Raw genomic sequence first — 16,351 nt, forward strand, 5'->3', positions numbered from 1 at the left:
TTCTCAAATCAACAGAGTTCATCTTTCTCTTGAAAGATGGATCAGTACCAGTTTATTTGGACCAGCTTGAATCACAACCTGTAAGTTTGAATCATTATTGATGCATATATTTTCTTCCGGGTAAATCTGTAGTTTTGTGTTTTATAGTGTGCAAGTTTCCGGCTTACTCACGTTATTACTGTCTTACTGAAATACTTCTGCTGATCAGCTGTGGGCCACTATTACCTGAAACTGTGTCTGTTAATGCAGATTGTCTGTCGTTCTTACTACTTTGAGTAAAGATGAAGGATGGAGCCAGATTTGTTTTACAAACTTTAATGTTAATCAGTCATTCACATTAGTGCTAGGCTAACATATGTGCTGTTATTGATACAGTTCCTGCATGAGCACCACAATAAATTAGAAATATACATATGAGTTAATGCTGTTAATGTTGATGGGAGGAATAACAGCTGCAACATCTCATGATGTATCTCAAACTGACTAGCGTATGACTGAGAAACATCCTGCTCAAGTCTTCTTGTGATAGAGGTTTGGGTTGAATAACTAGTTCTTCCAATGGTTCATCATCAGACTCGCACTCGAATGGATATGGTCAAATTGACATTTTTATAGTGTGTAAAATCCCTAAACTTTAGGAAGCCTCCGGAGCTCGAGTTCAGTTATGGCAATAGGCGTTTATCTTCCGAAACACATGCTTACGTGGTAGGCCAATCACAACAGACTGGGCCATCTGACCAATCAGAGCAGAGTAGGCTCACTACAAGGAGACTGATTCACTGATTCACCCGTCGAGTTGTTTAATAATAATTGAACAATGTGGTGATGTGCAATGAGAAAATTCAAGTGTTTTTTGACATTTGATGCATATAAACCTGTTGTAGATGACCTCCAAAATTAAATCCCGAGCCTTTAAAATAGCATAATAGGGGCTTTTAACTAACACAACTAGGACATATATTGCCTAGGACAGCTTTTAACAGTAATTATAGAAAATTATTTGATATATTTGGAACAGTTGTTCTCCACGAAATTGCTACTAAAAAGAAAGATGAATACGCAAGTTTACATTACCAAATAGCAGCGATAGATAGATAGATAGATAGATAGAGAGATAGAGAGATAGAGAGATAGAGAGATAGAGAGATAGAGAGATAGAGAGATAGATAGATAGATAGATAGATAGATAGATAGATAGATAGATAGAGATAGATAGAGATAGATAGAGATAGATAGAGATAGATAGATAGAGATAGATAGAGATAGATAGAGATAGATAGATAGAGATAGATAGAGATAGATAGATAGATAGATAGATAGATAGATAGATAGATAGATAGATAGATAGATAGAGAGATAGACAGAGAGATAGACAGAGAGATAGACAGAGAGATAGACAGAGAGATGGACAGTGACTGGTTATTGTAAGACTGTTCTTGCATGCAAAGAACAAATTAATTCTGGCAACAGAAAAGCCTTGTATATATTCTGCAAGCAACATCAGAATGTTGTGAAAATCAATGATTTTTCTCACTTTGTAAATAAATAAATAAATATGAAATGCACCAATAGACATGTCCATCACAAAAAGACTCAGTCGGTAACCTTCATGCAGGTTAATGTTTCCTGCTGAGCCAGATGCTCGGCCTAAGCGGGCGACTGACACCATCATGCCAACTTGTCATGGTACAAGGGCACAGGAGGACGGTTACAGATCCTAATGCATAAAGATGTTGGCTTTAAGAGACACAGCGTAGATCTAGTGTATCAAAGCACGTCTTGTATCAAGTTGATAGAATAAATGTTGGTACACAGCACACACACATTAAGGGACAAGCATGCAACCAGAAACAGATACAGTGGGTTGCACAGCCTCTCCAGCTCCAGCATGAACCCACCTGTGAGGCAGCAGCGAGCCTGACGTAAGCGAGCGCCTCGCCCCGCGTGAGGCTCAGAGAAATCACCAGGACCATCTGGAGACAGACCTACTACTCCTATAAATGGACACAGAAGATTTGTAGGGCTGGAGCTGGTTCATGTACCAAGGCAAGATCAGATCAGTCAAGGCAAGGAATGTATTTCTGGGGCTAGTGCCGATACAAAAGAGAAACTGGATTTGTCCCAGGGAATGAAGTGACAGTTTTGATTGGTACCTTATTAGTACAACCATGAAATTTATTAGCTCCACACATATTCAGGTATATGATTAGACAAAAAACTAGCTTTTAATGTACACATTGCTAAACTGCTGAAGATGCTTAATCCAATATTTAAAAAAAAACTGCTTTCCCTATGAGGCAAAAATAGTGGAGTACTTTTTTTTATCAGTAATTGAATATGGTGACCTTGTTTATATGCATGCGGCTTCATCTTTATTAAGGAAACTGGACTCTATCATGCAGCGTTACGCTTTGTTTGTAGTGGAGAGTCACATACTCTCATCTCTTTATGTACTATAAGAGTCATAGGCTTGGGCATTTTACGTCATTGGAGGAAATTGCGTATATGTTCGTTGGAAAAGGCACTTTTAGGTAAATTGTGTGTTTATAATAGCACCGTTTGTAGTTTTTCTTGTGGTATAAAATAGAGCGTTTGCATCCGGTAGCGCTGCCGCATGACGTCAGCCTTAACAACCGAATAAAAGGTTCTCAGATAATGATTCCATATGCCAAAAACAGCAATAATTGTGTTAAGACGGTAACTCAAATCATTTATTGAGGACTGGTGCCATTTCTTTTCTAAGTGATCAGACATGTAAAAAGCAATGCTCTGAACACCTTAGCAACTGCACAATAACACCCTGGCAACCCCCCAGAAAATGCTAGCATTGTGCACAGGCAAGCACACATTTTCGTCAGAACACATAAAAACCTAGCTATTGTACCCTCGTATTTTCAACAACCTAATGCATTTTGAAGTTGTATATTGCTGTTCAGAGTATTTTGATGTTAATTAAAAGAGTATTCAGCGTTAACTACATCTTACACTTTATCATCAAGCTGTTGAAGATTTGGAGCAAATAACATGATATTTAAGCTGATGGGGCAAATAACATGATATTTTGAAGCTCATGTGTGTTCATTAATTTCTACACATCAGCATATGGAAGATACATGGCCAGTTCAACTTATATTTTAACACACAACAGGGGGCAGATTTGTTAAGTGTCAAACTCGTGTACAAGCAGCAGCAGATCAATTTCACTGCAGACGCAGCAGCTGTGGAGGAAGCACTGATGTGTTAGCCTTGAGGGAATCCATTATCTTCATTGTGGGATAAGGCAGACTGAGTGGAAATATCAAAGCACTATAGCATGAATCAAAACGTCTTTTTTGGGGTAGATACTGCCATCTTGACAGAGATAACGATAACATTGAAAGAGCTTCACTACTGCCACTTCAACAAAAAGAAAAATGTATATGAACTAGAGTTGCGCGATTATTTTTTAAAAGATCACGACCTTGATTCAAACACGTATTAAACCTTTGACAAAATCATACCAGAGCATTCATATCTGCTGACCCAGAGAGAGCAGTTATTATTTTTATCTTTATTAACTATTATTTTTCAAGTTTTTCATTAACCGAGGCCCTTAGCGGTTAATACTCGGTTAACCATAGTGTGCGTCAGGGTTATTTTTAGTTTATTAATTTGACGACCACCATCTCCGTATAGTGAATGCACCTATAGAGAGAAATGCACATCATGGACTACATAATCAGAGAGTAGCCTATTTCTTTTCGTTTTAAATTGTTAAAAGACATTTCAAGCTTTCTTAAGATATATTTCATGTCTGTGAGGCGTACGCTGAGTTTCGTTGAATTTGGATGAGATGCGCTCCAGTTCACGAGCAATGCGAGTGGCCGCGAGGGCGCCTACATGATTAGGGTATGTAGTAAAATATGCAGCGGAGAATGATTCCCACAGCGTTTGACTCGCGCGGCTGAGCCTCTCCCGGCAGAGAGTTCAAGCATCTGTGGACTCGTTCCTTCAGCTCTGGCCATCTTGCTTTCAGTCCGCGATAAGCTTTTTTTGTTTTCTTCATTACAGTTAAAGTAACGTCTGCTTTTCTCTAGTCATTCACAAGTTTCTCACTTCAAACGTTGTTTCTTCTGATCCGTTATGCACAGCGCGCGCGGCTCCCGCTCTGCTTCTGCCCTAATGCGACTTTTAGTCCAGTGCGACGTATGTTATTTTCCTCTTCATGACGCATTTTTTGACTGATGCGACTCATACTCCGGAGCGACTTATAGTCTGAAAAATGCGGTAAGCACTGCATTGCAATACTTGCATTTTGCCCTGTCACTCTCAATTTTAAAGTGCTCCCACGCTTTCTTTGCCCGCTTAAAAAGCTGGTCATGACTTCTTCTTGTGGATATTACAAATGTCTGGGAGCGCTCTGGCGGTCTCTAGGAGTGCAAAAATATATTACAACTAAATTCAAAGCACGTCATTGACGCCACTTAACCGAGCAAAATGTTTCACTCGGTTACACAATTTTTAACGGTTAATCGGTTGATCGGTTAACCATGGACACCCCTACCTCCTGGTAAGAAGACCTCAGAATGAAAAAAAAAATGTTTTCTCAATACTAACGGAAATGAAAAATTATTTATAATACTTTTTTTTAAGTATAATTCTTGCACAGAAGAAACTTGGTGTTGTTTCAAAACAAAGGGAAAAAAATAAATCGGCAACGGCTATCGGCCAAAATGAGCTAAAAAATATCTGTATATCGGATATCAGCAAAAATCCAATATCGTGCATCCCTAGAATTTCAGGGATATGGGCTATATTAACTATATAACTAAATCAGTAATGTTAACTATATCAGTTTATTAAAACTCTGTAGAATTCAGTAATGTCGCATCAGAAAATGTTTCTCTATTTCAGAAAAGATCAAATGTTGGATTGAAGATTGTAGTTGCCTCCCGAAAGCAAAATCAGGTGAGAGCCAAATTTAGAAGTCTAATATTATTACTTTATAGGAAAAATAGGCAGATGGTAAAGCGTCTTGTTTTTATCAGTGTTCAGGATGAGGTCAGATTAAGTTGCATGTGAGGTCAGTGCTGTGGTTAATGCAACAACAAATGCTTCTGAAGGAGGTTAGGACAGTGCAATGGTCAGATTAATCTCCTCTCACCACAATACATATACATAATCCATTCAAAATCTCAATTAGAGAAGGAGGCTTGTTAAAGGTGCAAGGAAGAAATTAAATTTGAAGAAACAAGAAAAATAATCAGTTTCCAATACATTACCAGCCAGCAGAACCAAGGTCATTTTGGTCAAGCTAGTTAAAGCTGACAGATCAGCAACAAATCAGTCACCATTAAGCCATAAATCAGCTTACACTGGTCAGATTTATTCACTATAGTTGAAGCTACACTTTGCTTAATGGCTAATTAATCAAATGACCAACGTAAGACTACAATCCTAAAGTAAAAAATTAAATCATAGCACACGAGTTACAAGTGATGAGCAGTTTTTACACATAGGTAATGCATGCGTACTATCTAGATTTATAACACTTTAGATATACAATGACAGTGCACTCAAAGTGCATAACACAATATGGCAGAACAAGTCCTGCCTTCTAAATAAAAGAGCCAATCGGCAATTAGTAAAGTCATCGAATTACTGCAGTGGGCTCTGAAAAATGTGATGTTTTCCCATTCAAAGAGGTAGGAGCTGACTGAAACAGCTGCCCGAGAGGCGTTTCAAAGATGGCTGCCAAGTGAAACGACTTGCCTTAAGGGGACTTTGGTGCAGTCCGCGTGACACAAATTTCATTATCAAAATGTGTGCCACCTGATGCGCACATAAACACATGAGCTCAATTTTGAATTGACTGACAGAAGAGCTGCACGATGAGCGTATCTTGTAGCACAGGGTTAAATCAGTATGTACATCGACGATTTGATGGAAATATAATATACATTTAATATTAAACCTTGAAATGGCGCTCTGTGGCGTGGCAGGATTTTAAACAACTTCCTGAGTCACCGCGGACAGGAGCCGAATGCCGCCACCGGTGTGTGTACACTCATTGAATGTGTTCGAATTTTAAAGGCGTGGCACCAAAGCTCAGCGCTCTTAAAGGGGTCGCATACCGGACGCTCAGCTCATCGCCATGTCTTTAAGATATTGAGCACCCCCCATATTGCCAAAATGGTATGATTCTCATTTCATAACACCTGCGAAGATTCGACTGTGAGATCGGTGGTCGAATCAGGCTCCGCATATCAATGGTAAATTGACATCATTTACTGTATATAGCGCTTTTAACAGACCCTATGGCCATCCAAGCACTTTACATTTTGCCTCACATTCACCCATTCATACACCGACGGTGATGTCAGCCATGTACGTTAGGTGTCTTGCTCATGGACACTTCGACACTTGGTCAGTTGGAACCGGGGATTGAACCACCAACATTTCGGTTTGTAGACAACCTACATGAACCACTGCCGTCCGAGGCAGCGAATCTTCGACTATTCGGGTCACCCCTAAAGCATACACTGTATTAATGAAACAAAACAACATAATTGTACTAGACGTGTGCAATTAATGTGGGAAAAAATAAATACTCTAAACTCCAGGTGGATTTACACAAACTGACACAGTCAAAAAGCGTTAGATTGTGCCCCGCTCTGCCCTACTTTGAAAAGCAGTGTATGCTACTAAATGGTCAGGTCAAAACTGAATTATACTTTAGGCTTAGAAACTCTTTTAGCCACCACTTCCAATGCTTTCTTCCATTAACAAAAATGTATCTAAATACAGCTATCATGGCCTTGAACAAACAAGGTCAGACTAAAAAAAGATGTGGACAAAACACTGAATGATGAATTCTTCACACCTGTCGTAGCTTTATTCTTCGCTCCCCTCCTCCCGTTAGCGTCAGATCCATGATGATCTGTCTTGGTCAGTCTAATCTCAGTGTTCTTACGGCAGAGCTTTATGAAAGGGATGGCATATCAGAACAGAATACCCTTTCTAAGGAGGGATTATGATTCCTGGCAGATGGAGTCAGAGGGGTTGAGGGCGAGACGGATACAAGACGACATGGGTGAAATTGTCATGATGTGCAATATAAAAGTGGATCCAGACAATGTTGGTGAAACTTTTCGCAAGTAACTCATATTTACACTTCTAAAAACATAGGTTACTCACTACACACAAATCGTAAATATATTGTATTATATTATTTTAATTTAATCAAATGATTATTTCTCTGGCGAAAAAAAAGAAAATGAGGCTCGAATGAATCTCAGTTAGGTTGACATTAGATAAATCCCATGTGTGCTATATATACGGTTAACAAACCAGAGTGAATGTTCATTTGTATGTAACTTGAGTTAAAAAAGCACATTTGAATAGCAGCAGCATATTTGGAATATTTGACCCCAAAATTCTCTCATCATTTATTTTCATTCATCTTAAAAAAAAAACAAGAAAAAATGAGGAAATTTTACATGAAACCTGAGAGAACAAGCCTAATGTCAAACACACTCTGGCTGAATGCGAAACTGCCGCCTATACCCTTAAATAGGGCATTATTTGAGGAGACAGCCATTTGTAGTGGCGTCTGAAACCATAGTGGACGTTATCTAGTGCACTCACTCAATCCCACAGTGCACCACAATAAATAATGCACAGCTGATGTACACACAACTGTACGAATTCACACACTAGTTTTCATTCACTCGTTCAAGTGAACTGTATTAGTGGACTAATGTAGGGACTGGTGAATGAGGGTTTAGGGGGCGAATTCAGATTCAGCCCCTTTGTCTTATGTTTTATGTTTTCATTGGTTTGTCTTGTCATGTGATAATCTGCTCTGTTCTCATTGGTTCATTGTTTTATTGTTTACGGGAGTGTCTTAGTCTTTGTGTAGCACTCATGTTACCGTTGTTTTTTGTCAGTGTTGCCCATTGTTGGAGAGTCTATTGTTAATCTGTTTTTTTAAATCAAGTTTATGTTCAAATAAAGTTTATGTTTATTTTGTATTTAGTTCACATTTATTGTAATAAAGAAACTGCACATGGGTTCTTGAGGCTCGCCTGGGGCAGTTGTGGCCTAATGGTTAGTGAGTCGGATTTGTAACCAGAAGGTTGTGGGTTTGAGTCTGGCAGTGTGAATAACCAGAGCTCTCTTCAATACCAATACCACAACTGGAGTGAGACCCTGTGTGTGTGTGTGTGTGTGTGTGTGTGTGTGTGTGTGTGTGTGTGTGTGTGTGTGTGTGTGTGGATGGGTTAAATGCAGACCATATTTATAGAGGTTAAATGCAAGAGCATAAATTCCAAGTCTGGGTCGCCACACGTCACTTCACTTTCACCGTAAATTAAAGCCTAAATTAAATCTGTTCATCATAAAAAGTGATCGCTTCTTGAAAAGACTTGAATTAAAGCATTTAATACTTTTACGCTTTTTATGAACAGGATGCTGGACACAACAGATGCAAAACCTGTTTATGAACAAGATTTATGAACAAGAACAGAACAAAAATCTCTCAAGTTTCATGAAAAATAATTTAATTTGTAAAGGATGGCAGAATTAAAAAGTTTTGGGCGAATCCTCAATTTAAAGGTGAGGTATGTCTTTTGTGCTATCATAAAAATAGTATAATGGCGCAAAAATAATGACACACTCCCCCATCTGGTAATATAAAGGCACAGTATATTTCATATGGTTAGTGATGTAAAGATTGAGCTGGAACAAACATCTGGGGAATGCAGTAATAATATTGATAATAAGTGAATTAAAGCTGAATCATATATTCTCAGATCAATTCAGAAATGCATTAAGGCCTTCCAGAGAAAGTATTGCATCAGAAAACCAATAATCATACGTGACGCCAAGATCTGATCCCAGTAATCAGAGAAACCATTTCCCCCTGACAGCTGTCATACTGAGCTGTGATTACACTCTGATATTTAATTGACTCAGTATGATGGTGTGTGTTCTACTTTTCTTAAAGGAATACTTAACCTACATGAAAACCTGTCACAAACTCATTTAATAAAATAGCTTTGAAGGAAAAATAGACGCAAATTGTTTTTCACTGACAAAATTGCCTTGAATTTGCAATACAAACCTTGTTAAAGGGGTCCTATTATGCATGCCATTTTAAGAGGAAAAATAAGAATCTGACATCCCCAGAGTGTATATGTGAAGTTTTAGCTCAAAATACTGTCCGATTTTTATTTTTTGAGGGCGAGCAAAAACATCAAATATGTGTCTTTGTGTGTCTCTTTAAATGCAAATGAGCTACTGCTCCCCGCCCCCTTTGAAGAAGAGGGTGGAGCTTCAAGAGCTTGTGTTAGCAGCTCTGATTACCTCACGCAGACACACACTGAAACTGTCAGAAACTGTTCAACTTTTATGTTTTATGATAATCCATAAATCACTCGTGTGGGAACTGTTGTAAAATGCACAGAGCAAGAGAATATCTGCTGCGTGAAGACAGAACAGGTGTAGTTTAGTTTATTTATGGTGATAACGTATGTTGTCATCTTGCTTTTATGACATGCTATTGCATTTGTGTTACATGTATTGCAATAAATGGAAAAACACGAAATGTGCTTGACTACAACAACCCTTCCTCTTCTAAACATGGCCTCACCCCCTTTGTTGCGTGTTCCCGGGGGCGGGGTTTATGTAAATTTGAGGTATTTGTAATATCACCAACCAGGGAAGAAGCTTGTTGTAGTATACAGCCGTATACCAGCCGTTTGTTGTAGTTCTTAAAAAGCAATTTCTGTAAAAGTAAATATCTCCCTTTGCTTTGATCTTTGAGCGTCATAACTTATTCTCAAACAGCAATATTAAACACTAAAGTTAAAAAAGTGAAATCATAATCAAGGACCCCTTTTATACTAAATTGCAGTTTGGTGGCTTCATGAAACAGCGAGAATCAAACAGTTGATGGGCCCCATTGACTTCCATAGTATGGATCCATAGTATATATGGTTACAGACATTCTTCATAATATCTTCTTTTATGTTTGGCAGAAGTGTGGTATCGTTAAACTCATACAGGTTTGAAACAACTTGAGAGAGAGTAAATGATGACAATTTTCATTTTTGGGTGAACTATCCCTTTAAAAAGTGCATTACATGTTGAGAGAGTGTGTGCTGTTGTTTTGTGTGCGGTGGAAAGTTTGTAGAGAGTATACCTGACAAATTATCCAATTAAAAATACGTTAATATTGCCAAAATGTGAAAAAGACAGTCAAGCATATTTTCATTTTTCAGATTTAGTAAAGTTGATAGTGTTTCTGATTGAAAGCAATTCATGCAATTCTGCTAATACTAATTGTTCAGGAGACGCGAACAACGGGAGTTAGATCAGTCAGAAATCGATGTAATAAAGAGGCAACGACGTCGTCAGTGAGAGTGAACATCACTGATCAACTGAATGATATTTGGTCTCAACGTAACAGAAGAATACATTAGGCTGTAGTAACGGCCGTGCAGAAACTTGTGAGTGATGCTCTTATTTAGACATCATTTTATGATCTGCTGAAGTTGTTTATGGACAGTGTTAGTCACAGCACCTTTTAATTGTTTTGGATCCGACAATTATTCCTTTACAAATCACACACACACACACGTCACTCAATAAAAAATGGTGGTAAAGGTGCAGTTTGAAAGAGGCCTATACACTCCGCTATAAATATGAATGAGTGATGCTCAGAATGTGCTGAGTCATGTGTCTGCAGGCTGAGCTCCCATAGGACCACTGACAGAAAACTGCAGTGGAACACTGATATATAGACGCTGCGCACCATTAAGAAAATATGACTATCTATCTATCTATCTATCTATCTATCTATCTATCTATCTATCTATCTATCTATCTATCTATCTATCTATCTATCTATCTATCTATCTATCTATCTATCTATCTATCTATCTATCTATCTATCTATCTATCTATCTATCTATCTATCTATCTATCTATCTATCTATCTATCTATCTATCTATCTATCAAAAAGTTGAGTTGCTTGGCCGTAATATTAAACAGCATGTTTGATGAAAGAACCTCATGGTGCAGGAGTGTTGAGCATGGTTTGGGGATGTTTAGCTGCTTCAAGAGCTGACAATCTTGCCATCATATTTATAATGTCAGAGCTTGAGGAGGCCATAACATAAGGCCATCTGTAAAATGTTGAAACTGGACATTAAAGTCCCCTGTAGTCAATAATTTTATCTCTTAAAGGGGGGGTGAAATGCTGTTTCATGCATACGGAGCTTTTTACACTGTTAAAGACTTGGATTCCCATCCTAAACATAGACAAAGTTTCAAAAACTAATGTTGGACGTTTGATGGAGTATTTCTGTGTTAAAAATACTCCTTCCGGTTTCTCACAAGTTTCGGAGAGTTTTTTTCGAGTATGGGTCGGGTTGACGTTAATAGACCGGAAGGTCCTTGTATGGGCCGTACGGGCTCTTCTCCCGGTAGGGTGCGTGCGCGCGTGACTAGAGCGAGAGAGGAAATGCACGGCCGTAAACACTCTCTCAGCTGCAGATCCAGTCGTCCGTGAACACTAATGTCGGTTATAGTCCGCGCCGCGCTCCACTTCATTCCTCCACTTTGACATTAAGCGACTTCAACGCTTCAGCACAGCATTCCGGGAAGGCAGCGCTGCATTTGAACCGATTTGAATGCAGAAATGCTTCAGTCGCATCGCAAAGTGGATCTCCACACTCCAAGAAGTGTGTTTTTGACGGAGCCGTCCCAGCGATAAAGGTTTGGTCCTGCTTTGGAAGCAGCCGGTGAATAAAACTGCTTCAAATGTCTGAGCTGTTGGCTATCGTCGCGTGAGTAAACATCAGTAAACGACACGATCGCGTGCTTCGTCATTCAAATGCGCTAACAGACTTTATTGTTGTTCCGTATAACGTTACACTAGTCTGACGTGCAAAACCGTTTTGCTTGCTACTAAGGTCTAGTCGCATACAATAGTCCATAAACCGAATCATGTCCTCATAAACTGCGAGTAAAGACACAAATGTTGACAGGCCTCTAAAATACAGTCCATACCACAGAGACAGACGTCCTGCTGTTGCTGTTTCTATTTCAGCCTCCGAATTAGATTCTGGATCATATCTATTAGCTGAGATCGATAGCATGGGCTTCTCCACGCTTGAGGACATCACCGCTTTCTGCGCACTCGTCATTCTTTAGCTCCGCCCACACGATACGCCTCCAGGCGCTCGGTTTTTTCCGGAAAGACTCGGTACAGCCTATCTTTCTTTTATAAATATAATAAAACTAAAGACTTTTCGGAGATATGAAGGATGCAATACTACTCTATAGGTACACAAGATTGACATGAGATTGACTGAAACTGAGTGTTTCACCCCCCCTTTAAAACTCATCTTTGAACACCAAAATGACATTTTTAAATGTTTTTTTCAAGTAAGGAAACAACTCATCCACTTATCACCACTATATGTCAAAATCAAACTTGAAATGGGCTGAAAACATGACGACTGTGGGGGTTTAGTGAGCTTAGAGAAATTAAAGATACATATCTTTGTGTATGTGAGCAGTGTGTACAAGCTTGATGACTGATGAGCCGAAATTAATAATTACATTGCTAGTGTAAAAATACAAAATAGAATTGTAAAGTGTAAAGTAATGTTTATTTAACTAACAAAATATGACAACCCTAAGTGTAACATTACACACATTTAAAAAACGGTGAGGATTTGCCTCCTCATTTCAGAACACCACTGCACGCTACTGCACATATAACAACACTGTGTATGTGATCTGTTCCTATGAAGAAGTGTGGTGAATTAATGAATTATTATCTCTCCATCCATCCATCCATCTATCCAGATATCTTGATAATCAGCACATGATGTAGTATTTAAGCTACATATTATTGACAAGTCTATCAGCTGCAGTAAGCATTATCTGCTTGAGAATTGATGATTGTGATGCTTAGCTCAGCACTGAGGATCTGTCTGTTTAACTGTTTCAGTGGCATGAGAGCACCACGCATGAAGTGGTAAATGTTAAGTTTCATTAAAGGGATATTTCACCCAAAAATATAAAATCACATTCACCCCATGATATACTCACCCTCAAGTCATCCTATAGGTGCAAATGATTTTCTTCTTTCAGATGAATACATTTGGATATATATTAAATAATGTCCTGGCTCTTCCAAGCTTTATAATGGCAGTGAAGCATTTGATTTTAAAGCCCAAAAAAAGCACATCCATCCATTCATCATAAAAGATATCCATATGGCTCTGGAGGTTTATAAAGACTTTCTAAAGCGAGTTTGTGTGAGAAAATTATCCATTATCACTTTATGTAAAAATCACTAGTGGTTGAAGTGGGTACTGCAGTCCAAATTTATAATATTGTTTCCCCCGCGCCCTCCTCCTCAGACGCAATGCTCGAAAAGGCGCGATTTGCCAGTTTGAGGACACACAACAGGAACGAGCACAATTGACAATGGAAGACCAAGAGACTTGAGTTGATTTATTGAGCGTTTTAATGTGCTTCCATTCATAGAGATTTTAAAATGAATGCAGGTTGGGTAGAATCTAAGATCTCTGACCCAGCTTGTTTACTGGCTTCCATGGCTACAATACGCTGTGTTTTTAGCCAAATGGCAACCTGTGGTGTCGAAATACTTTTGGGTAAACTGGCGACGTGTAGTATCGCACAGACCAAAACAAATACAGACATTCAGACACGACGACTTACATAGACCATCTCTCGGAAGCTACACTGTAAAAAAAAAAAAAATCAGGTTTCCAATTGAATTTTTTTTAGTGACTGATCACATCGAAATTTTTCAGTTGGCCGAATTTAATTTCTGTAAATTAAACTGCATTAATTCAAAGAATTTCAATTCGGCCAACTGAAAATTTTTGATGTGATCAGTCACTATTTTACAGTGTAGTTATTTTTGTTTTTAAAGTTTTATGGATATCTTTCTTACTCAGACGCATCGCTTCGCTTCAGAAGGCCTTTATTAACCCCCACAGAGCCGTGTGGCGCTGCGCACTTTTATAATTAATAGATTCAATTGATTTTTAGCTTCAAAATCTAATTCTCCATTCACTGCCATTTTAAAGCTTGGAAAAGCCAGAAAATCATTTTATAACTGCATTCATGAAAGAAATAAGTCATAAAGACCTAGGATGAAGGTGAGTAAATCATGGGCTAATTTTCATTTTTGGGGTGAACTATCCCTTTAATGTGTTGATGAAACATGTTTGAGAAACAAGAAACAGTTTTACTAGGAGTTTAGATCAGTCCACGACTCTCCATTTATAAGGGCTGAGAAGATTGGGATGAGGCTAACTAACTCATGTAAATAACCAGTACAAAATTAAACAAATATATAAAATAAATAAATCATCTTTTAAGATGTTAAAAGGTGACGAACTTGAGTTGCATTTTTTTCTGTCAATGTGTGAACAGCTTGTTATAAACCTACATTCCCCTACTTCAAAATTCATGTTGTCTATGAAAGCTTATAGTCAAACTATCATTACAGCGTACTTTTATTTACCTCATCTGTCGACATGATGCCGGTGAATTGCAGAGCTGATGCAGAATAATAATAATATAATAATAATAATAGATTTTATTTATAATGCACTTTTCATTCCGAAGAATCTCAAAGTGCAACAAAGGGGGGGGGGGGATAACACAAAAAAATGAATAAAAAGTAAAAATATAGAATACTACAAACAATCAACCAACACAGAAAACAGAACAGAAACAGAGCTGATGGTGAACAGAAACAGAGCTGATGGTGAACAGAAACAGAGCTGATGGTGAACAGAAACAGAGCTGATGGTGAACAGAAAACAGCTGATGGTGGAAGTCTCTGTTAGCTCTGCAGCACACTGTGGTCCACTCCATGTTTTAAATTTCTCCCAGCGGCAGTGTGTCCTGATGATATTGCCGAGGCAGGACAGCTGAAGACCAGATGATGGGTCTTCGTGACGATTCAAACGATGGGGATCGCCGCAGCACCATGCAGGAGGCAGAACATTTTTCCGGGGACTTCTGTGGACACACCGGGGTCGGCGCAGAAGTCCAAGCCGCTCCACGGCCGCAATGCAGGACGGAACAGCGGCGCAGCCGAGAAGCGGAACATCCCAACATCATGCCGGACGCCGATTACGATGGCCCAGATGACGCTAGCCCGGTGCAAACTTCAGCCACCATGCAGCTTAAGCCCAAGGGAGACCACCAGTGAGCAGTCGCGGCGAGAAACATCAAATGTCCTCCAAACCAGAACCAACCAACCGCAGCAATTCAAACGTAAACATTAGAAGCGGTGGAAAACGGCGAAACGAGGAACAACGTCCTCTCAGTGGCTGCCAGCAATCAGCAACAGCCCCAATTGTAGCTCTGACTGTTAGACTAGTCACAAACATAAGGAAATAAAATAAAATGTAAATCTAATAGTACAGTAACATGATTTGTGGGTGGAGAAGCGGCGAACAGACGACGCCAGCGTCCTCTCCCCCACGTTGCCTAGCAACCTCCAAATATCAACACCTCTATGATCAGATACTTTCTTCTGTTTCCTCACTGCTGTCATCTTTGCTGTGAGTTTATTTTGTTATTGAGAGGAAAGCATCCAACCATTGCTCTCAGCAGCTCTGGTGCGGTCGGGATGTTCACTAAACATATCACTGGCTGCAAATGTATTTCTAAGTCCTTTTTTACTTTTAATAAGAGAAGCACGAAACAAACTTCGCCGTGACTAAATCGGGGCCTTAAGTCAGTCTCTTCTCACGTGTGCAAGAGGCGACTGCTAGCAGTGGCTGCTAATAACAGGTGTCGCTAATAATAAATTGAGGGTTTCTGAAATCCTCATGAGAACCAGAACATTTTTGTGAATTTTGTATTTTTTATGTAATTACATTGTTTAGAAAAAAAGAAAAAGGAAAATAACCTTTTTGAAATTATATTTTATTCATATTGTAGCCTATGCTATGTCCACTGTGAATACCAGGACTCAATTAAAAATTAATAAAATTTAATTAGCATATTATTCTTTATTAAGTGTAATAATGGGAGTAGTAATTGGCAAGATTTTAAAGAAATATTGATATGAAATTTCTTTCCAAATTCACTTCTTGTGTCTCCAAAATGCCTGATAAACGATTTAAAGGGTTACTTGTTACTTCAGTGATTTAGCATATGGCTTTGTAGAAACCCGGGAGTATATTTAAATGATCATGCTCCCCACCCCCCAGATTTATTAAGGCTATTTTATTTTTGGGAAAAAATCCAAATGTCATTTTGCGAATGATTTTTTGGCCTGATGTTAAAGACTACAGCCAGTAG

The 16,351-nt window shown here is 38.8% G+C and overlaps 1 protein-coding gene across 18 annotated transcripts in view; it reads right to left on the bottom strand.

Annotated features, from left to right (window-relative positions):
• Positions 1 to 16,351, bottom strand: part of ank1a (ankyrin 1, erythrocytic a) — a 185,352-nt gene that overhangs the window by 163,620 nt on the left and 5,381 nt on the right. Inside the window, exon 1 of one of the 18 annotated variants that reach the window (XM_067437639.1) lies at positions 14,556 to 14,597. The exons of the other annotated variants lie outside the window; for them this stretch is intronic. Within the exon in view, the coding sequence (XP_067293740.1) occupies positions 14,556 to 14,570 (15 nt within the window). The 5' untranslated portion in view covers positions 14,571 to 14,597. Of the gene's footprint in view, positions 1 to 14,555; positions 14,598 to 16,351 lie in introns of those variants that run through there. 18 annotated transcript variants of the gene reach the window in all.

The sequence above is a fragment of the Pseudorasbora parva genome, chromosome 3 (assembly GCF_024679245.1).
Source record: "Pseudorasbora parva isolate DD20220531a chromosome 3, ASM2467924v1, whole genome shotgun sequence".
NCBI classification, from domain to species: domain Eukaryota; kingdom Metazoa; phylum Chordata; class Actinopteri; order Cypriniformes; family Gobionidae; genus Pseudorasbora; species Pseudorasbora parva.